Source organism: Liolophura sinensis, chromosome 1 (genome assembly GCF_032854445.1).
Source record: "Liolophura sinensis isolate JHLJ2023 chromosome 1, CUHK_Ljap_v2, whole genome shotgun sequence".
In the NCBI taxonomy this organism is placed as follows: Eukaryota; Metazoa; Mollusca; class Polyplacophora; order Chitonida; family Chitonidae; genus Liolophura; species Liolophura sinensis.
The window spans coordinates 20,307,354-20,333,240 of record NC_088295.1 but is presented as its reverse complement, the minus strand read 5'-3'; the positions used below and the strand labels follow the sequence as shown (position 1 = coordinate 20,333,240).

Below are 25,887 nucleotides of genomic sequence, written 5' to 3'. Positions count from 1 at the left end.
TTTTAACAAGTAAATGTCAATACAGAAAGGAAGATGTTCACCACAAACAGATGTGCATAGTTTATTGTAGTTGTACAGATATTTATCCAAAACATATCCGCGATGTTATTATCACTGTGAGTATTTTTTTTTCGGTGAAGTGTTAAATTGTCAGTGTTAATAGAGAAAGGAAAAAACCTCATATACCTAAACCCTAGCACACTTTAGCACAAACTACAACCCCCCTCCCCAACCACCCCCAGTTAGTACCAGTTAGCTTGTTAATATGATGATAATTAGCAATGTAGCAGGACAGTCCAGCATCCCTGACTTACAATGGCTATCAGTATAGACTTTGGGATGAATGGAGAAATTGATGTACAGATAGGCCTGATGAGAGCAACACTCCTTGGGACTTACAGGTTAGACAATGGAGTGGCGTGTGCGCATGTGCACACGCACATGCACACACACACACACACACAAACACACTGTTTACATCATACAGGAAAGACAAACAACAATCAAGTCAATAATACATGTATATCGTGCACATTTACACACTGTATGTATGATATCTTTACAATATGGCGGAAATATTGCTGATATGGCTTCAAGCCAAACAGTCATTTATGTATGACTGTTTTAGGGCATGAATTGCCCCGGTCAGTTTTGGCCTCAATCTGTCGTTACAAGGGCACAGAAAGGTGAACTACGCGGGAACCTCCCTACTCCTGGGGTAACAAAGGGAGGGGGTGAAGCTGTGGAGGGGGAGAAGGCAGGCAGCACCTCCTGTCATCAGCAAAAAACAGCAGAAAACTTCTGTCATCTGACATCAGGCAACCATTAGAGGTCAGAGTGCGAGGCCAAGAACCAATCAAATGCCACTAGAGTAGAGGAGAATCGGGTCTGTGCTAACTCCCCACTATTTACACGTGCACTTAAACAAATTGTTGGCCATTCAAGTCAACAGTAGTGAGGGGAAACACCGCACTGTGTGCTGACGGTTAGTTGACAGAAAGGCTGGAGATAGCGCTAAGACAGAGTCCGGGTGATTACCCGTTACACAACACCTGTGACTTTAGCAGGTAAGTCTTCAGCTCTACACACTTCAATACAATCAAGGTAACACCATCAGACAAAGGTCAACCAAGCTCGTCAGTATCACTTTAATTCAACTGTATTTGTTGTTGAATTTACTGAAAACCAGAGACATCATAACTAAAATGAAATTCACTGCCTTTATCAATGAATAACGCCATAGTCATTGGGTCATTATGAAATGGTTACTATAGGTCATGATCAGGTGTTGTCATCTCTTTTTTATGACTCCTCCACAAAGAACCATACCTGGGTTATTTATTAACAGTACAGGTACAGGGTACAGGTACATTCACACTGTAGGGCAGATTTATTTATTAACTGTAGAGGCACACATAGATAGGCCAGACAAGGCAGGTACACAGAGCGCTTCAATAGAGCCAGCTATTGCCCTGTGGAGGCCACATTACAGTGTACATTATTCAGGCCAGCCCTAGAGAGAGCTGCACCTTGGGTAATCAGAGGTCCATTAGCTGAGGTAATCAGGTAACAGTCCACTTATCCTCCTACCTGACAGATGTCTACCTGAGCCAGGCTGATTTATAGTAACATCTGTTAAGCTGGAATGTAAGGGGTCAACGCTGAGCATCTCAGGCTTTCTGTCAGCTCAAGTCTTTCCCTCTATTATCCCAGTCTTCAGGATGATTTACAGGTATGTCTCAGAAACTCGTTCAAAATAGCAAGAAGGCGTGTAAGAGTCCAAGACATCATTTTTTTCAGTGCTAAATCTTGAAACGATGAGAATATTACATCTGCCGTGTACAATTATTGATGATTTCAATTAAAGTATTTCTGAAAAGTCAATACGACAACAGAAATTCTACAGCCTGCCAAATTAAATCCTCTTAAATATTCAGCTGTTGCACATGTTCATCATTGCAAACACAGAGGTGTCTATATTCCACAGTGACCTTTGACAGCTGTCTTAGGAGCTATTGACCGGAGATAAAGTGGAACCTTACTATGAAGTGATTGGTATAGCAACTAACCCTACAAAAGTTGACCTGTGAACAGTGAATATCAAAGTCTAGTGGGAAGAACATAGCTCTAATTTGATTACAGGTATAGCCAATTTCAAAAATTTAACAATTCTACCTGTTTATTAGAATACAGAATAAATAATTTATCAGTTTTTAAATCAAGCCAATGTTGAATTGCTTTACTCCAATCAATCCAATGTCGTTTAAAACTCTGAGGAAGGGCAAATTTCCCTAAAAAAGAAGATTTTTTTTATGTTTTTGTAAAAAAAAAGATTTTTTTCACAAAAACTGTGATCTCATCAGAAATAAATGGCAGCGTCATTTAGTGATAGCAACGATACATACACACAAGATTAGTGTGGTTTGATGTTTACCTGCAGACCTGCCACCTGCGGGCAAGGGTTAAAGGTAGGACAGAGTTTCATCCCACCCACACTTAACCAGCTTATCTTTTCCTTGGGAAATGAGAACTCTGTACCAGTGGGACAAGCCGTATCAGTTGAAAGGCTTAGTACATTAATCTGTCAGTTTGGTCACTGATATAGCCATTCATCTTTGAGTTAGGAGATAAACAATCACTCCTTCCTCTTTGCCCTATCTACCACAATTTCTTTTTAAAGCCACAAGATCTAAAATAAAGTCCTAAATTACAACAACATATATAGTGTGTTTTATTTGGTAAAACACTAAAGTATGCAATATACAAAAAATTCAAAGAAGTGTGTATTGTGTAATACATCTGAGAGCATTCAAAGTAAATACAGATTTCAACTCACAACCAAACTTTAACATCTTTTGTTGCAGCTAAAATAGCTACAATAATACTAAATTTAAACAGTGTTTTAGAGCTTTCAAGAGTTAGAGTTAACAAAAAATTTCTTTATTCTGTGACCCAATCACAAAAACAGCTGTTTGAGACCACAATTTTTTCTTAACATCAAGTGCATTTCACAAAACTGAAAGCTGAGCTCTAGAGTTCATTTGCTGGTTGCCAAAATCTATTTCTGTGTAAGAAAATGTTTCCCAGATCAAGTTATTTATGTCCCATATCACAGCTCTCCGGTGCAGAACTTATACCAGTGGTTTGATATACCTGAGAACTCCCAAGTGAGGCACAAAGACAACATTTATCCCCCATCTGATGAGGCCATTAGGCACAGACAGAGAGGAATGTCTCCACAACTGTAAGGATTTATTCATAAGATAAATGTAAAACAGGACATTATTGGCTTTGGCTAGCACTAAGGGGCCAGACGAGGGACAGGTAAAAAAGGTAAGACAGTCCGCAGGGCCCCAGTTAGGATCCGGTGACCAGCTAGGATATTGCAGACCCTGGGTGCAGGTAACTAAGGGCAGCCACCCTGACATAGCTGGACATCACTATTTATAGAGTCAGCATGCAAACAATCAATCATAAAGAAGCAGCCTCTTTTCTCTGTGTACATTTTCTAAGCAAACAGACTCATCTTGTGAGTTTTGATAGAAGAGAGATTGGTCATACTGCAGTGTCAATTGAAACGAGGTTGAAATGGGCTAAGTGCAGATAAGGTAACAACATTAATGGAGTATCTACCAGAAGTTTATCCCAGGAAAACATGGTCTACAGATGAATTTGTGATACTCCCCGATCCTCTAAATCTAAAACAATACACACTAATGGTCTCAACTATAGGCAAATAGTGGCTGAAAAATATCACTGTGCTCTTAAACCCAATAACTTCCAGCTTCAGTTGTACGAGGTCTTTTGATCAACGCTTTATAAAAATTTTGTCGAGGTTTTATTATCTTTTTCAACTCATAAAAACTATTACAATCTGTATGCACTGAACTTTTCATGTCTTTTCATCATGACTAAGCATCCTTCAGAAAGCTTCTGCCAAATTTTGAAACTGCATAACCCTTAGCTGTTATCTATGTGATGATCAGTTCTACACAGGCACAGGGATTCTCCCAGGCCCTCGCAGAGGTGAGTGCTTCACATAGACCAGATCTGCAGAGCCTATCAGGGACATGAACAGCCATTTTAGAGGGCCTCTTACATAATTCTGATACATTCTATGCCTGCGGAGTGCCTTCAAAAGCCAGACGGATTAAACACTGCCACTTTTAACCCTTCAACTCTAAAGTGACAAACAATTTGCTTTTGGCTCAGTCTGGCAGACGAGTTAAAAACCTTAACTCAGAAACCTTCATCTTAAAGAGCTTTCAAGAGAATGCCCAACAAAACCCCACAAATAGCCTCCATAATTCAACATTAGGAAACACTTGTAGTTTTCTTACAGTGTGCCTTCTGCATGGCAAAAATTTGTTCACTGAAAAAATACCACAAATCTACCCCATTCAAATCAGCAGAAAAAGTATATAATATTTTCTTCAAAGGATTGTATGATTTTAATGTCCCTGGGATTTGAAATCTAAGCACGAAGACATTTTTCTATCTTTAGCTTAGTAAACATGGGTGTAAAAAAAAGCAGTGCTCCTCGTGAAATTTGTTCTGTCACAAATGAACCGAGCCAGTAGCACCAATTATTAAATACTTGGACACGCAAGTTCATGTAATAATACCACTATGTAAACACTTGACTGTGGGAAGGTGTAATAACTTTAGAGCTACTCCAACTGGTACAATGTGACTACAAAACAGTCTGTATTTTTGTGCCTGTGTTCTCAGTAACTGGAGCTAGAAAGGTGACACATCATCTACACAAACAACACTTTAGGTATTTTAGCAGGCTCAAGTGGTTATATGATTCTGTCGCGGCATTACCCAAGGTGAACTGCTGGCCACCCTATTTAACACTTCCTTTCATCCAGACACGATTTCAAAAACGAAAATGAATATAGATAAAACATGACATCGCACACAATAAACACACAAGCCTGTTTATTGACCTAAGCTTATTTGAGACTACAACATATTTCTTCTATTTTTGGTAATAATATTTTCCCATGAACAACTTCTTATCTGTTGAATTAAAAGGTGACACAAGAGCCAAGATTTTTATCAGAATGAAGTCACAGTGCTTTCACAGGGACTGGATATTTCAGTGGATGGCAGGCCAGGTATTTCTGGTGTGGAGTTTTAACAGCCACTTGTAAACAGTGACGGGTAACTGTGAAAATAGCATCAGTCTGAGTGAGGAGGAATATGATATGATGACCACAAAGATGTGCAGCGACAGCTCTTTGTTCTCCAAAAATACAGGAATTTGTATAAAGTGCTGTCAGCCTTTGTCACTACAGGTACTGTTTCTAAGCACTCCCAATTGAAACTTTCCACATTTATCAGGTCTTGTCATAAACCAAAAAATTAAATAATAATATCTCAAAACGCTTTTAAAGCAAGGTTTATTTAGGCAGTTGTCAAAAACGTTCAGTTCTGGCAAATGGGCCTTATCACTGGGGTCATGTTTCCTATACCATAAAGATTTCAGTGTCTATCTATAGGGAATGTAGCTGTTTTGCCAACAGGTGATTAAATAATCAAAATGTTGACAAATAATCAAATTTTTAACAATCAGAAATTACATCTGAATCTGTCGTGAATTCAGGGTGACACTTATCTGACAATAGATAAAAACAGTTACAGCAATCATCATCTGCCAAATGTCAATCAACATAGCCTTTCATTGATTAATCATATTTGTTACTCTTATGTTCAGTCAGAAGGGTTTAACACTATATAAGAATGCTAATCTAACCAAACTAGCATCTATCAGACATGCAAATAACCTGCAATACATTTTACAGAAAAATAAATGTGAACTGTATACAAGTATACTGACTTGTGCACTGAATGCAAATTACGCATTATTCATAAAATATCATTGTGCTCATTGACTTTCAAATTTTCCCATTACTAATTGTTGTTTTAATGTTAATGTCACTTTGGTCAAGGGACTTTGTTTTCTTAATTGGATTAATTCTCTAAACAAACCCAGCGCCTGGGTGAGATAATCTTACCTAAGCTAATCTCAACCCCCTGGGGCTAACCCATCCTTCACACAGGCTAATCCAATCTTCTCCTGATCTCCACAACTACTGTAAAGTTTTCGTCACCTCCAGAGAACAAATTCATGTGAATTCACTTCACCCATATCAAAAGAATGTCTTTTATATATTTCATAAACATCAGAAAAATATATTTATGTATTTCACAGTGTTTGACATGCCTGTGAGGTCTAACTGAGACAGTAATATTCCTTCCTGATACATATCAAATTCTGGAATAATTAATGGATTTCACCACAATGAGAAACGGTTCCTTTCCAAATGCCCAGACTGTTAATCCTATCAGTATACAGAATATTTCTACACATCTCATGGCAGTAAAGCCGAGCACAAAAAGAGACTTTATAAACAGTAACTTTGATTCTAAGGATCAAAACCATAAAAATCTGAATTGGTTAACCCCTCTGAAAGCTGTATTTATTCTCTCAATAAAATCCAGAGGCCGTGGGTGTGGTTTAATAAATGGCAGTCGGCTGTGTTTTCAGGAGACACGACTGGTAAACTATACCTGTATGTCACCAACTGATGCTATTCATGCTGAATGTAAGAAGTATTTAGGATTATAGCCCCCACGGCCCAACTCCCTTTCAACAGCGTATCCACTACACACATACAGTAATGTAAATTACTTTTCACCCTGTGAAGTTATGTTTAACTAGGTATGATCAAAGGAACAGGTACAGATCTAATGCAAATCATATCACTTTTAATGTTACAAGTTGCCTTGTATTTTCATTGCAAATACTTCATGCAGGATATAACTGCAAACCATCCTGTTTGGTTTCCATGCCAATTAATACCATGCAGAAAATAGAGCACTGACTTTTCCCCAAGTGTGGCATGTTTCTATTAACACGAAGACACAAGTGGTTGTAGACAGCGTTAACACGTATGTAGACTGGTCAGTCTATCCCTCACACCTCCCTCTCCTAACAGTTCTCCTACCCCTTTGGATAACCCTCTGATATCACAATTCTTTGGGCTTAATATTGAAGACAATAGCTCTGGGTAAATCTAACACCTTCACAGATAAACCCATAGTCAGGAGGAAGAAAAAATAAGTAAGTAGATAAATAAGTAATGGCTGTCTAGACACAGCTCACTTACATAGCACCCGGACTCTGAAGTAACATCTCAAATCAATTAGACTCTCCCATTGTCCTCATCTGTTCTGCTAATGGACCTCACCTAAATTAGTTCCAGATGCATAACACCTTGAAGGAAGTACACAATGTAATACTATCAGATTATCTCCTTATACAATTGACACAGAACTCTATCCAATCAGGAAGTGTTTGTCATGGTGGTTAATAAAAAGCTTTACATACAAAACCATACATTTCTTTGCAAAATATTTCTTGTGTCATATTAACCCAGAATCTCCGAGAAAAAATCAGTTATGCAAGACAAACATTATCCTTTTTCAGATCAACTTATCTGTTTTGCCCTAGTTTGTTGGAACAGACCCATAACAAATAGGAGTGAAAGGATATAACAAAACAATATTAATGCAAATGGAATTTTCACATTCAGCAAGATACCTCATAAAGTAAATGTCTTGTTATATTCCATACGAGTGGCCCTGACGACTGTATTTGAATGCTTCACAATAAATTTTTGCTCTGGAACCCCACAAGCATTAATAATGTATATTGATGGATTGATTTAATAATTTAAAATAGAAATAACAAAAAGATGTTTGAAATGTCACTCACTGTCACTCTATGTTCAAAGGGTTTTAATGAATTGACAAAGGAAATGATGAATGAGAAGCTACTGGCAAGTCCTAAACATACATGTATGTTGAAGAAAATTAGTTTCCATTCACAAACTTCTTTGTTCCATTTGTACAAATGGTTTTTTGGTCAAAGTTTGGTACCTGAAAGTCCTTTTGAAGACAAAAAACATAAAACACTATTCATGCTACTTATTCAGCTTCTTGTTGGATAGTTTTTGATTCTGTCTAATCACTGTATAATGAAGGCAGCAGTCTTTGTCCTGCATACAAACTGCTAGATTGGGGGGATCAGGTCAGACTTTTCTCTTTGATCTCTTGGTTTAGGGCTCACAGTTGGCCCTCTTCTTTGACATATTAAGGGACTCTCTTTATTGTGGGCATTTACATTTTTATTGAGGTAGTGGGAGGTTGAATGGGTCAGGTAAGGTGTAGAAAGTCTCCTACTGTGGGTGAGGAGTTGATGGGTGGAGTTTAGCCGCAGGTAGCCCCCTGCCACACACAAAGAGCTGGGGCCATCCCGGGGAGCACTGGCTCAGCATATATAACTATTAGGCAGTCTGTGGAAGGAGCAGTTGAAGCAGGTTGTCTGTGGCAGGCAGAGCTAAGGGACAGTGTGTTGTGTAGAGAAGCCTATTGGTCTTAGGGAGCACAGAGGTCTTGGGAAAGGTATGCAAGACAGGTGAGTTGCGCTAGTTGACAGGGTTATAGCACTGGAGCAAGGGGTCACACATAACTCACTGAGGGGCAGACCGTGTGGCTGAGAGAAGAGACGCTCACACTGGTGACGATCCCTTCTCTTATACACCACGCGGCACAGCCACATTGGACTTACCTGTACAGTAGCTCATTAGTGTAGTAGGAGAGTGGGGAAGGTAAGTCAGTCTGTGGGCAAAGCTGCTTAGAATATCTTAAATCTTTGACAAATAGCAGTCTGTGTTAGTTATTAAACTGATATGTTTTGAAGGGACTGAGTTCATCAAAGCAGCAATGGCATCAAACCCATGAGAGAGTATTAGAGAAGCAATTAAACCATCCCTTTCCCAGTTTCACATCAAACAAAAGTAAATTGTTCTGAATTTGTTCCATATGAATTATGGACTATGTATATAATTTAATTACAACTACAATGTGTACAGGTCAGTGTAGTCTGTTTATTTGGACAGACTGGGTGCAGTCAAGAAAGTCAAAGCAGAGACATTACTGAATGGTAAATTAGCATTCCAGAGCTATAAACCTATAGATTATGCTGCCTAGTAAATTTAGTATCATTGTGTGGTCAACTAGAAGAGGCGATTTTAAACACTGTCAAGCCATAAAGTATTGTTGATCATGCTGATAAAAAGAGTACTTGGAAAGACATGGCTACCGGGCTGGACCAGTGGACAGAGGCAGTCCATTAGTGAGGGAGACCAGTGCCCTGTGTCCAGAGAGATAGCCCCAGGCTGTGATCCCAGCAGACCACCCCCACCCTACTCAGGTGTTAATAGCTCAGCTCCCCCAGTATTTACATTTACCTGTAACACTCTGCCCCTGGACAGCCTAATCCACACCTGTAGTCCTGCATATGTATATGCTAACAATAGATTCCCAACAGTTATGTGCATTCAATGTCAGATTTAAAACATGCCTCTTAGGACCATCCTCTGCAGTGTCCACCCACATACCTTAAGTATTAATTATACCCCTGACGAACAAATCTGCAAAGTAAAGCCTCACAAGGCTTTAAGCCATTTAGACAACCTGCCAGCATTAAACAGGGTTGAGCTTTAGAAATAAACTTTACTTGGTACAGTCCTGAGGAACAAAACTTTGAGCCCAAATTTAAAAAAAAAGAGTGTGGAGCTCATGATTACAAAGTGACAGGTCAAATTATCATGACAATGACCCCTGGTAATACCTGCAATGGACCTCACGTTACAATTTATCATCTTTTTCAAATCAATTTCATCGCTGCTGACTGGGCCTGATGAGCTGTGTGTGTTTACACTGGGGGGCGACTGGAGTCAGCCAGACTGGGGCGCTATCCTCCGCGGTTCATCACTGCACAGGCCCCTGGGCCCTGACACGCTCGCTCAACCGAAACTAACAAAATTATAATTACAATAATCATGCCTCTTCTCTTTTACCTTCAGCAGCTGTTGAGAGAGACGACAAGCACGGCAGTCTATCCCAGGTGAGAGAGCAACACACAAGTGGACATTTTACCTGATACCAGACGTAGGTGAAGTTGATGAGGTTACCCCATGGGCTATAAGAGAGTTGCCTGAATCACTCTGAATAGTTACTTTGGCAATATTCGAACACTTATTGCAGTTTACCAAGTTACTGTGAAGACAGCCGAGATACTGAAAGCTTCAACCTGGACTACTGTGAAGAATTACCTTTGGACTACACAGGTTTACTCGAGCCACACCTGAACATTTCGGAGATTTACCTGAGCTATTAACGAAGTTGACCAGCATTAGCCTGACAGGTGGGAGAGGTTAAGCGTGAATTTATCTGTAGTATGTATGCACCTTTGCTATGAACGAGACAATGTTATTCTACATTGGTGTGCTGGTGCCCGCCATCATCACGGTGATTTTATTCATCGTGTTTCTCTGGTGTCTCTACAGGATGAGAGTCAGGAGAAAAATCATGACCAAACGTTATGCTCCTCATGCTAAGGGTTGGCCTGGCCGTAAAGATATGTCTCCACCACCCCCACCCCCACCCAGTAACCCACCACCCCAGCGTTCCCAGCTCTGGGAGATGAAGGTCATACCTTCCTATGATATGGACAATATACAGACATTAGAAAATGGCAGTCCTCGTGTGACATTTGAAACACGGTTTGACAAGACCACAGAACTGGATGATGTTGGTGATTTGGCCTCTAGACGACAGGACAGCGGTATATCAGAGTTATCAGACAGTTATCACACAAAAAGAGGCAAGAGGCCATACTCTCAGGCCTCCACAGACTCGGATGATTCAGGGTTCAGAAGTTCCCGATCTGCTCATTATTTACAAAAATATGACCACCAGTTGTCCGCTTTTCAGGATGTACCATTACTGAGGTCGATAAGTCACAGTAAACGTGAGGATGTAGACCGGAGTCCTATATCCTTCTCAGAAAATGTCCAGATCACAGACTATTTAGCTCCCACTAACTTATTATTTCACCCCTACTACGGTGATGTGTCGGGCATGCCTAAAACAGACATTGGGAATAATATGTACACAGGCAATGCCTCACCCCCGAGTCAAAGCACGTCCACTGCAGACTATAAGCCCATGGTGAGTGCGGGGTTCCTACATTTGGGTGGCCCGAGTGTGACCACCACAGCCGTGGTTCACTCTCTCAGTGATGACAATGACCAGAAAGTCTACTCTGTTGTCTGACAACAAAGTTGACCAGTGAGTGATGTGATGTGATTGTGTTCGTGTCTAGAAACTTTCATACCAAGTTTGTAAAGTATTTAATCCAGCATGAATCCTTGATCATGTTTCCCAGGATATATCCCATTGTGACTTATAGGGACAGAAGTTTACATCTGCGTGAATGTATGACTGAATGAGTGGTTGTGAGATTTTCCTGGACTGCGGCCTTGTCATAGGCAGCCATTCTCAGTGCTATGGAACTACAGTGTTTTACCCTGAAAACTCCTAAATCCAGAGACAGAGCAGAGAGATGTAATAGTGATTCCACTGTTGATGTTGGGATTTAGGGGAAATCCACTTCGGGTCAGCCACAGCCAACGACAGGCCTTTCACTTCTCATCCCTGCTGACTCGGCAGATTTATCATGTGTTTTATTTCATATTTGTGGTATATGATACAGGAAGCTTCTCGTGACTGATCTGAGGCCAAGTGCCACAACATTTCCCTGTGTGCGTGTGTGAACCTTTCTGTCTGTGATCCTGTTGTGTATCTATCAGTGAGTGCCACTCAAAACAGACTTGCGCTTAATACAGCATACCCAACTTTAATTTATATGTGTTTCTGCGCAAACATGACGATATAGATCCAGGGGTATTCATAAGTACAATGTGCTATGTGTAAGTTGTGGTTAGAGACTTTAATATACATCCAAGTCTTTACTATCAAGTCTTTCTAGTTTATACGAACTTACCTGTAACTTTTGTCATTTTGACTTACTTGAAGAAAGAATATGTAAGAGCATATATTATTCCTTGCTGCATGTTTCATTCCATGTCTCAAAACGTATTTGTACATAAAAGCAACTTGTGAAATATTTGTAATTTTGAATCTGCACATAGCAAGACCACAGGTCTTTAAAATATTAAAGCTGTGAGAAAATTCATCCGAGTGTGAAACTATTTCTGTCTCCTGCTAAACCAGTACAAATCATCAGCCTGAGGATACTCAAGCTTGCAGATAAGGCCTTAAAATGGAATTTTTTTTTCTCCTCTAAAAACTGACTCAGAGGGCTGATAGAGAAAGTGTCCTCATTAATTTGATGTCAGTCAGTACAGTAGTCAGGTGTAATGGTTTGTCCATAGACATACTCAGCCTCTAGTTTATAGCCTGTGGTGGTAGGATTTTTTGTACGGCGCTGCAGAAAAATTAGTTTCAAATTATCGCACAGCTGTTGTTTATTATCATCACAACAACAGGTAGCTGCCACCCTCATGATCAATCGGTAGTTCCTCTACAAGTCACAAATATTAATTGTAGGTCTACGAGTAAAGCTCTAGTACATATTCACTCAGGTGTGTTCATTCTGCAAAAAAGTATATCATAGCAAGATAAGGTGAAATGGGTTAAAATATAAGATTTCCATTACTATAAGCTGCTATGATGTGTTCAGCTAAAACCAAACTGTGGTACTTCATCATGCCTTCAGCGTCTTTTTGAATCAAAAACACAACCTTTTTAAGGGGAAATTGTTTTGTTACCACCCCACTTTCAAAATACAAAGAAAAAAAGGTAAATAAACATTCAGTACACCTCAAAGAACTTTGGCATTTAACACCTTCAAGATAATATTACTTGTTGTGGAATGGGACGAAATTATTGTTCCCCGAAAAAGCAAACACGCTATCTGCAGCATAATCCCTGTCAAACAGACTGACAGCTTAAATCAACGACCTCCTCATTTAACAGAGGGCTGGGCTAGTCTAGCATAATCCAATGAAACGTTAGAAATATTTCAAACTCTAGTACCGCCCACTGATTAGAAAACGCCCAGGAAAACATTGCCAACTTGTGACAACATGTAGTTGCCAGGAAGAAAATGTCTGTTTAAAAAGGAAATTGTGCTAAATACCGTTAACATACATGCACCTCTGTTACATACACAATGCTTGGGAACTGAAGCAATGTGAATTCTAAGGGGCAATGTGAATTCTGAGGGGCAATGTGAATTCTGAGTGGCACATTCAAAGGCAGAAGCATTTTTCCATGCTTTGCTTCATCGGCTGATGTATCTAACACCAGCCACTGAATAGGCACCCAGAACAATACTTCCCATCATAACTGTGCTGTACCCATTTTCCCAGAACAAAAGAAGTGTACCATTTTTCCATGTGTAACAGAAATGTGTCATCTTTCCATATGTAAGAGAACTGTCATTTTTCCGTGTGTAACAGAAATGTGTCCTTTTTCCATGTGTAACGGAATCTTTCCCAGTTAAACGGTGTTTTATGTTTCTTTACGCCCCATTCAAACTACCCAACATCACTCAACTTTTGTTGACTCAACAAGATTCAACTTGATGTTGAGTCCACAAGTTGAGCCATGTTGAGCAGTCTGGACAGGTTCTTCAACTTCCTTCAACAACACTCAACACCATCCAACTTTATTGAATTGGAAATGTGCCTGGGTAGTTTTTGTCAACAAGTTGTCGAGTTGAGTGAATGCAGCCAATGAGCAAGCATGTAGAGATAACGTGACCGTCTTAAGGCACAGGACCTGGGCAAGATGGCAGCGCCAAGGGCAAAAGAGAAAAACTGTTCTCACAATGAGACAGTTTCGCTGATACATGTCAAACCCACAACATGATTCTTTCGGCTGCTTGTCATTGTGTCTCATGCATTGGAGAGAAAGACGTAAATTTCCCTCCAATTTATCGAAAGTGTGGTAAAAAAACACAGCTCAACACAGTTCAACACATGACAACAGTGTTGGACAATGTTGACCTATCAGATTTGTAGTGTGGACGGGACACTCAACTTACCTCAACAGCATTCAACTTGCTGTTAAGTTATCAAAAGTTGAACGATGTGGGATAGTCTGGTCACGGCTTTAAAGAACACTGATATCTTCCACCCATGTAGCAGGCAATTGAAGAGTTTGTCAGAAACTTGATACTGGTTGCTGGTTGACTTCAGGGCACATAAAATTGACCAACATCAAATAAGTGTGAAATTCTCTAATATAGCATTAAGAATGAGTGAGTGAGTGAGTGAAAGTTTTAACATCGCTTTCAACAATCTTTCAGTTTTATCGCGACAATAAAACGTCAAGTAGTCAATCTACTACGGATAATTCATTTACTATTCAGTCAAAAAAGATCAGAATAGCATTAAGCAACAATGAGATAAATAAATAAAAATGTATTAATAATGACATGCCAAAAAGAGAGAGAAAAAAATTAATAAGCTCTTTATTTTACCTCTACTATACCTAGCATCAAAGATTACAGAAAACTATTAAGCCAAAAATGACTACTCTCCAACAAGTTACTGACTCCTGTGTGTGATTACATGGACAACAAATAGTCAATAAGTTCGGCACACATTACTTTCACAGCTGCTCATTTAGTACACATGAACAGCAACTATTTCCAGTGACTCACAGTGACAATGACCAGGCCTCATTACAATAACTATGGATATTAATGCCATTTCAGGTAAAAACTGAATATTTCACATTATTTACCCATGTACCTTCAGGGTGGTCCCTAATCGTCGCCAACGAAATCAAACATTAGAACTGTTGATAAATTGTATGGAATTAACGTCCTTTGCTGCCACAAGGTGTGTTTCAGTTCTGCTGCAATCAAAAATTGAGTGACTTTCCACAATCCTATTCAAAAAGCCTGGAGGAAATGCTGGTCTAATGTAGTATATAAATGACACGTGCAGCTGGATATTAAAACACTCAAGTGTAAAGTGTTGACTGATAAATAATTCATCAGTTGTTCAGGGAATTATTATGCTCTAGGCTGAAAAGCGCTTAAACCTGTATCAATCAGTCATGATAATCAGTGAAAAACTATGATAAGTGTCTATACCCAAACCTGGCAGGCTAATAGCCAGCATGGCCATTTGTGCAAGTCCCTTCATGTGTGGGTTTATATGTTGTATTTACAGGCAGGATGTACTACAATTAGACTGCATGGCTTGGCCGGGGTACGTCGTCACATCAAAGACAAAATATAAACACCAAATCTGAACAGGAACATATCAGTTAATGTAATTTAATTTCAGATGAATATATTTATTTTCTTTGATTTGATTAACTTACCTTTTTTTATGAGTTATTTTTAATAACTCAGTGAGCCACTTGTTCACTTCTTCATTTATACAGAAGTAGACAAAGGAAATGCTCAACCTGGGTCACAAAATATATATTTTGGCATCTTAATGGGGCTATACATGAGATTTTTGGCAAAAAATAAACATATTTGCAAATCCATTTTGGTATTTACCAAAAACAGCTCAAATTATTGCCTTTAAGCACAGAAATGCATGTACTACATGCATTTAAAGTGTTAAAATTATTCTGGAATTGAAAAGTTATAATGTGCTTCATAAATTTTATGAACTTGTGAAAGGTAATTATTTGGGCTATTCTAAAATAATAGTAAAAACAACAATAATAAAAAAATAAAACAATAATAGGTTTGGATTTGCTCTGATCAATTTTTGGCTAAAGCTTTAAATTAGACAACCTGTCTGTGAAGTTCTTCGTTGTACCTAACCAGATGCATGGTGTAGGACCACCTGTTACAAGTGGAAGATATATTTGCATATTTGATTTGGGTAAGGACCATCATTCTCATGTGCTATGAAAACTTTCACAAGACATGGACAGAACATGAAAAGGTGTACATAAAAGAATTTATGAAACAAAAATCTTGTACTCTTTGGTCAAAGATTATGCTCAACATGAAGAAGTACGATAAATTTTCGATCATTTTCAGGCTGGGGCAGACGTTAAAGTGCTGGCCCGATGCAACTATAAGGACTGACAGGAAAGAGCTGAGATACCCCTCATTCCAACCCCAGTTAGTCAGCTGTTTTCATTACCATAAATACTAGGTTTTAGTCAAAAAATGATGCAGGGCATGTCTAATGGCTGATGATTAGCAGGAAAAGCCCAATCACTGCCACCATTACAAATAATTACCATTTTAACACTAAGTGTCAACTGCTATTTTTACCACTGCACAATTCCTTTTACATATGTGAAAATGTTGATGTATTCATGACAGCAGTTAATAGAGATTTACACTGCATTATCAATCTACAGCAACTAGCAATCCTATTCTAAAGTGGGATAAAATTGCCAATGGCACAACTTTTTTTTCTACTTTGTAAACTATTTCCCATTCATGACAAAGCTTAACACTTTCTTAAATGTCAAACATAGCATATATAGTTCAACATTCAATATAGGTTTATGTAGCAAAGTACACTGTAAAAAGAAAATCCAAGATTTTGTGAGATCAGTGAATTCTATTGTGTGAAGGTTAAGCATGTGAGCACATTGTACTGTATCTATAATAAAACAAATTTGTTACTTGGGTCAACAGCTTAATATTTGTTACAAATTCATAACTAATATCTCAACAACTTGTGTACATGTAACTGTGCACCAGTGTATCTAGTGCTAGAGGCCAATGTGATAATGCAGAGAATTACACTGGATAAAAAGGACAGCACTGACATGCATCACAAGGAGATGCTGTTATACATCAGACGTCCTGACCCTAGTCAGCACAACGTACAATGGTCGTGTGATTTACCAAGCTCAGCTTTATGCTGGCATCCCAACACAATTATTCCACATCAACTAACTTCAATGCGAGATGCTCCACTGAGACCATTTCTCAAATACAATTTAAAACAAAATGTTGCCGTTCCTTGGCAATCTGACAGCTTTCTTTGTTTTCGATATGCCTCTTTTTGATATCACCTCATCGCAATTTTGATTCCGACCAACCGAGCAGTGGGAGATGCTGACGCCGTTACATGGGTGGTCACTGAGAGAGAGTCTGGCCATCTGTCATCGTCAGGAACAAACAGCTAGCCTATGGCAACTAACTATACACTCTCTACTCAATAACAGCTCACGAAATTAGCTTAGACTGCAATACCTGTGTTTTGGCTGAATTTCTTTTATTTTTTACCATTGATTCTAAACAATAATGCATATGTATCAAAGAGAACAAATTCTTCACCAACTCTACTGATCAACAAAGATATTCTTTGGTGCCAAGTGAAAGTTAAATATGAGCAAAATTGTGTTCATCAACGTACATGTACAGCCTTATGAGATAGCCAGTAATACAGCCTCATTGGCTGCATTCACAGATGTCCTTCTCCCTGGATTGACTCTGTGCCAAAAAATTTCATATTTGCTCAAATTTTCAGTTTGATCTGACAGTACTTTTGTCTGCTGAACCACTGTCTGGTGTACCACTTACACATTTATCTTATTACAACTTGGGAATGAAGCAACAAGCTCAATGTGACCACCAATTCCAATCAATAAGACAAAACAAGAAGTTAAATGGATATTTGCCAGAATGTGATACAAGACAACAGATCGCTATACAACATTAGGTAATGAAATCATCTGTGGGTATGAATCCACCAGCTAGACAAAAACCTGTAGCCATGTGTCAGTCTCTGCATGCTTCACTACCAGATGATCAATAATGAAAGACTATACTTCACATAGCATCACTATGGCAAATCGATTTAACAAATTAAGTTTAGTACAAGCAGAAAAAAGTCACAGACATTGAGGAGTTGACACTATTCAGATTATGCTTACCTCAAGAAGGCAGGCCACCTCATGTCAACCTAACTGAAGGATGGTACATAAAGCATATATTCATGTACATTACTGATGCATTAATAGAACACATGAATTTGAATAATATCTTGTAAACAAAAAAAAAAACAAAAAAACAAAAAAAAAAAAGACAAAAGAGATAGAGAATAAATTGTCAAATGATGCTCAAAATAAAAAGTCCCCATAATTTGTGAATTTGTGAACTGAACTACATGTAATTCACAACAATTCTATATGTTTGAGAGATCCACTCAAAATTCCTGTTTTTCAAGTCATTGAGATACACTTCAATGTACATGTATATGAGGTGTATATAGATTTCTTCGATGTCTACCCTTTCTGTACCAATCCGCTGTGTACCCTTTCTGTACCAATCCGCTGTGTACCCTTTCTGTACCAATCCTCTGTGTACCCTTTCTGTACCAATCCGCTGTGTACCCTTTCTGTACCAATCTGCTGTGTACCCTTTCTGTACCAATCCGTTGTGTACCCTTTTTGTACCAATCCTCTCTACTGCATGTTAAAGATGAGGTGGAGTCATCCTCCAATTGTTGTGTACACCTCAGGTCTGTTAGGGTTGTGCAGTGTTCATGGTCATGCACTAACCTTTCGAAAGACACTTTGCAAACAAATGCAAAGGCACCCATTTCTAACACTACAGGTAACAGCAAATTAATAGCACCACATGTACATGTAGGCACAAATGCAAATATTTTTCAACCCTAGGACTGTTATAATACAGCATGTTGCTCTTTTACCTGACAAGCTGAATGTCTCTCATTCAACCTTTCAGGTAGATTCGGCATGTATATGAACTGGATATATGCTTTTGCCAGTTTTTACATCTCTGCATTACACTGCCAACAGGTGTTATAATTTTAAGTGTCTGTCGACCCATTACTGAAAAAATACTTTTAGAGCAACATTTTCACATTAAACTAGAGCAAGAGTATCTGTTGTTGAAACATTCATGTTTGATAATGTGCATGTTCTTGGGTGAAAAAAGAGTAAGTGAGTAAACTGAGTGATTTTTTTCCTCTTCTCTTTCTAGCCTTTGTTCAACACCATAGGCATAGTCAAGAATTCTTCTCTTATACTAGCCAGCATATTGTGGGTGGAAGAAACCAGATCACCAGGTTAACTACATGCAAGACTACACCATCGACCGCTTAATGATATTAAGGCCTAGAGGGCAACAAAAGCAAGGAAATATGAAAATTCATCTCCGAAAATGGTACTGACCCCACGTTTCATGTGACCTAGTGACTGAAAAGCAAACACCTTTACCAGCTGACCATGACCAGCTCTTGGGATCATTTTAAACATTAAAAAAACACGAGAACATCAGGTCTAGCACCACAGGTCCACTGTAAAGTAGAAAGTATTAATCCGAGAGGACTGACTGACACTTTGTGAGGTTCAGGTGCATCCTGTATAGACTCACCCACCACAGCAGACATCATGACAGGTAATCAGATCCTAACCATGATAGATTACCTTCTCAAAGTGGTTATGCCTGCAGGTAACAATTAAACAATCTTCTCAGATAACTTTTGAAAAAGCATTATTGGATGTGAATCAAAAGGAATAAAACAACATAGACCTTCAGAAAAGGGGGGCATGCTTGCTGGACCTACACAACTCTGACCCTGGGGAGTAAGGAAATCCCAGGTGAATTGGGGTAGGAAATGAACATTCCACAATCTGTATAGGTATAAAATACATGAATATGGCCCACCTGTGTTCTCAGTCATATACCAGTAGATTTTAACTTGTGGTTAACGTGGAGCAGATATGTGACTAACAGAGCAAGATGGTTTTCACATCAATTAGCGCTTACCTATGACAGATGGCCTGATACAACATGATAATGGTGGTAATAATGTGATAGGATGGCTGATAATAAATTTGAATAGAGCGGGGAATAAATTTACTGTATTCTCCTGTGAAGTCAAAACATCTAAGCAGTCAGAATCCCGTGGGGTATTTTCACACCTTTACTTTCCTTAATTTTACATTCAAGAAATTTTCTTGACTTCCTTTGAATGAAGTTACACAAGAAATCAACCATGAAATCAAAAATACTATTAAAATTCTGGTGTGAAGGTTCTCAAGGTTAAACTAATAAAAGAGTAACCTGACCTGACATTAAACGCTAATGAAACAATTAACAGACAAATGACTCACAAATACATATAAATATGGTTCACAATTCATTCGTTGACCTAACATATGATTTGTGAAGTGATTACTGATTCAAAACAGATATAGATCATTTATGGTCAGCAGTTCGAATGAACATTAGTGACATCTACATAGTCTGATAATAGTCATCAACTCACTTGTGATCTGGCAACAAAGGATTTCTGTGGTTCCACAATCTCATGACTTAGTACTACATTGTGATTTAAGGCTTCCGTACAAGCATTTACAATGAGACAAAATGACCATAGTAATCAATAAATCCAACTGCCAATACAACTACTAACTACACTTCATCTGCCTTTTGTGAGAAGACGATTCAAAAATACAAGAACTAACATCAAAGACCTAACCACCACAGATCACTGAGCAAATGACAGATAAGGTGAAGTTCTTGTCGGTGAAATAGCTGCGGTTTGTTACACAAAGAGTTACACCACAGTAGCTGGTCATTAGCCACCAAATGAATTAGTGGAATGAGCATTCTGTCAACCTACACTATAGGGCAGGTAAAGTGTTCTGGAAGGCTGGTCCAAATGTGCAAGCTCTTCATCACAATAGGTGTGCCCTCTGCACAATAAGGGCAGGCAGAAGAGCTGTTAGTCATGTTCTACAGCCCAGGTAGGGTCGCAGCGTTCACTCTGCCCTCACTTCAGGTGTCACATTACAGGTAGTCACAAGTGTGGTACACTGATACTGTAACACTGTATGAGGCTGGGCTTACAGGAACAAGCAATAACCAGAACTAATCACAGACAGGTGAGACCTGACTCGGGGATCACTCCTCACAAACCATCAGACCAAAACAGGACAGCGATAATCAACACGTTCAGATTTCACTGCCTCTTTACATTTTACGCCATTCACAAAACTGCAGAATCCAACTGTGAGGAGCAAGCACAGTCTGACCAAATCTCTAACATGCTACCCATAAAGATGATCTAAAGAGCGTAAAATGTTATTTTTCTCTCCACATATAGTGTATATATGTATTTCACATGTATTTATGTAATACGAAAGGTTATATGCATTTCACATACATGTATTGTGTTAACTTCATGCAATCTCTTGCATAAAATAAAACATCATCTCAGTATGCTATACAATATTCCTAAAGGCTTATAAGACACTATGTTCATCCCTGATGACAATTCTGTAACCTACACTGTAAACCACCTGCATTCAAAGACAATGAAACAATGATCAACCCTCCCCTGCATGTATACACACCATTTCTCAACTGTATAGCTGTTTGATTCATTATGTCACCTAGTTTAAGGGTTGGGTTAAGTACAATAAAACTAAAAAGAGTAAAACAAAATAGGAGGAAAACCTTCAGGAGTGCCTTGACAAACTAACAAATTGTTAAGATGATTGTGCTGGCTGTTCTCGTGTTACGTCTAGGCTGTGTCTGTATGGTGGTACAACATTACATCCCATAAGCAGACATAAGCGGGCAGCAACAGGCCCACGCAGTGGTCCCTCCTTTGGGCAGACTAGAGGCAGCAAGGATATTAAACAGTTTGCCCATTCTGAATACTAATGAGTCATGCCAGAGCCCATACAAAACCTCTCACCTACAGATTAAACTTTGCAGGAAGTCATATCTCCTGTGATTAAATACTCCTTTGTGCAATACATTAAAAACATGTTAAAATTACAATTAAAACCAGATTTTATAAATTTTGTGTATAGATGAGGTGAATTAATAGAAAAGTTGTTACATATAAGAAAAGAAACTGAACGACCGCAGGATTTTATTGTTGTTGTTTTTCACATATATCTAAACCAAGACTAAAATTCAAAACATTTAAGAGTCATTGTGTTTCATTATCTCTGCATGTTGATCTGTGTTGAATTGCCGGTGATATTATACTTTAACAGCAACTCTCTTAATGAGATGGTTTGCTGTTACTGCCGTCCCTTTGTACTGCTGCTGAAAATTCTTTCAATATTTAATAATGATAAGACTAAATTACATTTTATCCTTAAAGATTTCTGATGATCTCAGATCCTGATCTATTACCTATTAAAGCTTAATTAAGTGTGACATTCAAAGTAAAGTTATTATGCCAGCAAGACAAATTCCAAGAAGGCCAGAATGTTGGTTATTAGTGAATTAAATTGAGTCCTAACTCACGTTTCTTTCTTCAGTTTCAGGAAACCACTGAGTAACAACTGAGACTAACAACTCACTTTGTGCTAATTTTTGTATTCAGGGGATAATAAAAAAAAAACATAGTACAAAGTCAAAGCTTAATTCCTTCATCAGTTTGATTGCTGTTGTTTTAGCCATGCTCTAGAATATTTCATGTACTGTTATATAATGCTGTTATATTTGTTGGTGTATACGATTTAGCTGCCGTTTGCCATGTTTATGACAAACCTTGTGGACACCAGGATGTGAAATCATTGGTCCAAGGCCTCAAACCATATTTATAGTTTTTGCAGATCTCCAATAAGAATGATGAGTTAAATATTTATGTAAAGAATTGATGTAAACTGTATTTATGCTTTGGTTCCCACTGTTAAACAATTATTTAATTGCATTTGTACATATGTGTATATATCCTTAGGGAGGCTATTATGCAAATAAGAGAACTATAATGTTGCTCTTTAACACCCATCATTACCATGGAAACAATGGACACAAGAATGCCTCCTTAAGGTATTTGCTATCTATTAAGAATCCATCATGTTTTCGATGAAATACTGATAAAACTATTAAAAGACCCGACCAGGCGACACAAGTTTTATACAGTTAGCAAATTATATTAAATAAAACTCTAATGAATTACACTCATCATAATGCCTGAAGAAAGGAAAAAAAAACTTGAGGAAATTTGCATTGGGTTTTGCCACACTATCATTTTAGCCTCATGCAACAAGAACAACTATCTGCATCCAGTTGAACAGGTTTTCATGACAAATACATATAGTTTATTAACTATCTGTTGTAGGATATGCTTGGCAAGTGACAAGCTATCAAATAACAACCAAAAAAAATCTACGCCAATAAAATTTAATTAATTCCAAGGTATTAATTTATGTGTCTAATGGTAATAATCCACCTTTGCTCTGTAGGGCATGATCTCCAAGTTCATCTGTCATGTACACAACACATACATAGGCCATTGATTCCTCATGTATCATATGTAATAAATATACCACTTACAACTTACAATTCAAAATAGTTGGTGCATGTTTAAAATAATTTAAATTAATTCTTGCCTAAACAATATGGCCACACTGAGTTACCTCTCCTAAGATCACTTTCCTGTTTAAAAGGTGCGTTTCTAAGAGTAGAAAGAGATTAGGTGGGTATTCAGTATTATGGCTGATGACAAATTTCGCAGCTACAGCGGCATTAGCTAGACTTAGCTGTAAGACAGATTTTAATTTTCCAAACTTGATTGGAATTCTGGACCTAATTGCACACAACAGACAGTTTCGGCAAACTTTTTAAACTGAAAAACATGGGCTTCATTCAAGATATCTTGACATATGAGACTCTCAAAGGCTGATACTTTTTGGTCATTTTGTTGTCCAGAAAATATTTGTCTCTGTCGTGACATACCCTACATACTGCATGCTTTCATAGGCGAGGTACCACTTCTCGTAGTTTCACGCCTCAAAAACTAGTCTCGCATTACATCATAGTTGCTCTTGCGTAATAAGGGAGGTAATTCAGAGCAGGCCTATTTAAACCATTAATTTAAATATACCTTTTGTATGAAAATGTTCAGTTTATATATTGTCCCATGACAAAAGATTTAACATCATTACTATACGACTCAGAATAGCTTTGCTGCCGGATGAATGGTTTTAGTTTCATGCCTTCTTCTCATTAATTCATAAACTCAAGCGCAAAGGTATCGCTTTGAAGAAAACATCAGTTTATTTGGATGGAAACATTATGAAGGTCCATACCTTAATCAAAAGTTTTTCTTTCAAGAAAACACAAATGTATTTTCCTGGACTCCATTAACTCATAATTTACATTCAATATGCTACAAACAGAAAAATAAATATTATACATGCATGTCATACATGCACGTACAAAGATGTAGCCACAGTAAATGTTACATCACACCTTGCCAAATGCTGCCAGCAAAAAGAGGCCAATTAAGGAGTTCTTACCTGTCTGAACCTGTGAGACAGCATCTTCAAACACTTGGAAACACTGGTATTCCTTCTCACTAAATCCATCAACTGGAAAACAAAGGAGTTCCAAGTATTTAGCAATTCAAGTTGGGGAGACAGAGGGCTTGCACAGTATTAAATACTAATAATTACAATTATCTATTTTTGTTGTTTGGTGGTTGGGGGAAAGGGCAGGGTGATTCAGGTTTGGGGTTGATGAGGTATGATGATATCACAATACTTCACATACTTCAAATCTTAGCACACACGAGGACAGTGAATGAGGAGAGGTGAGGATGCTAACTCACTGTTGTGTGACAATGCTGGTGAATGGCCTGGAGGAGTTGTCATATCCTCCAAACATCTTCTGGCCACAGCAGTCCAGGTTTCCTCTCTACCTGGAAACTTTGTCGATAAACTGAAACATTCAAACCAGAAAAGAAATATGAAGAATACATTATTTAATACATTAATTGTTCAAAATCTACATCCAACTCCACTACAGTCAACAATCAGGGGACTTGTAAAGTTCAATCATCAACACATAATCAGGGCACACATGTAACTTGCGGCAGTTTTATGTGAAACAGTTCGTTGAATTTTATAAAAAAGTACCAGGCTATGATAAGACGCATACCCCTAATTGTATGGACAAGTTTTGTGAGTACTAAGGTTAGCAGAGTTGTTCCCCTTTATTGCTGAGCCAGCAAAACTTAGCACAAATGTCCAGGCACTGTATATGGCAAAGTAACACATTAGTAATTCCATACAGGCAGTTATGGCTTAACAAACTGGAGAAACATACACAATTAACTTAAAATGAAAATACAATTCATTTGGAAATATTCCTCTGTGAACTGACAGAACATAAACTGATACACAATATTAAACTGAACATATTGCCACTGACTCGTTGAAAATGGCATCTTCCTGTTTCTGTGTGAAGTCAAAGATCCTTGTGACAGGGATGAAGGACAAGATGAAGGTCACATCATCTGAAATAGTACAGTTAAAAAGTTAGCTAAAATAGAATAGTAAACGGAACTATGCCATTTGTATACAACAGAGATGTTGTTATCCTCTGTCAGCTCAAGTCAAAGGCACAAACTTTGTAACCACCATACATGTTGAGAAGTTATAATATTCCACAGTGTTATTTCTAAACAGTCACACGATGAAAAATCACCTGCAGCAGTCTGGACCATTTTTGATCTTCAGTGAAGTGAATTTTGTTCATACATGTACTTGTATTGTAATAGTCTATAGTGGAAAACATATCTATAGTGGAAACATATCTTCTTATATCTTATCTTTTGATCACTTATATTCTTTAAAGGTAAAGAAAACCCTAATCTGTGGTATATGTCAGATGAAAGACCATTCAACACTGGGCATAAAATAGTTTGATTTATTTTTTTTTCCAGAATTTTTAAACCAAGTAAAATGCATTTGACAGTTTGGATTCTATGGTGGCCTTTTGAGACAATATTGGGACAAGTGATGTCACATCAAGTTTTTACCACTTATATATCTACTGCTATATTTCATCATTAACCTACATATATATATATATATATATATATATATATATATATATATATATATATATATATATTTACGAATACATTTGCCGAATTGACCTTTCAAGCCAAATATATGGATGTGAAGTCACTGATACCTTCTGGTTCAATGCAGATCACC

General features: G+C 38.1%; 2 protein-coding genes across 2 annotated transcripts in view; one reads left to right on the top strand and one right to left on the bottom strand.

Annotated features, from left to right (window-relative positions):
- LOC135470000 (U3 small nucleolar RNA-associated protein 6 homolog) overlaps window positions 1-25,887 on the bottom strand; it is a 53,232-nt gene that overhangs the window by 26,619 nt on the left and 726 nt on the right. Inside the window, exons 2-4 of the mRNA XM_064748722.1 lie at window positions 25,097-25,181; window positions 24,495-24,604; window positions 24,184-24,255 (exon numbers count right to left, since the gene is read on the bottom strand). Coding sequence (XP_064604792.1) covers window positions 24,184-24,255; window positions 24,495-24,604; window positions 25,097-25,181 — 267 coding nt within the window. The remainder of the gene's footprint in view (window positions 1-24,183; window positions 24,256-24,494; window positions 24,605-25,096; window positions 25,182-25,887) is intronic.
- LOC135482325 (uncharacterized) lies at window positions 955-12,109 on the top strand. The gene is made up of 3 exons (XM_064762252.1): window positions 955-1,067; window positions 5,041-5,303; window positions 9,942-12,109. Exon 3 carries the CDS (start codon window positions 10,333-10,335, stop codon window positions 11,191-11,193), a length of 861 nt encoding a protein of 286 aa, XP_064618322.1. The 5' UTR covers window positions 955-1,067; window positions 5,041-5,303; window positions 9,942-10,332; the 3' UTR covers window positions 11,194-12,109.

Bases quoted from the DNA above. Each gene is read 5' to 3' on its own strand.
- LOC135482325 (XM_064762252.1), top strand. From the start codon at position 10,333: ATGAACGAGACAATGTTATTCTACATTGGTGTGCTGGTGCCCGCCATC.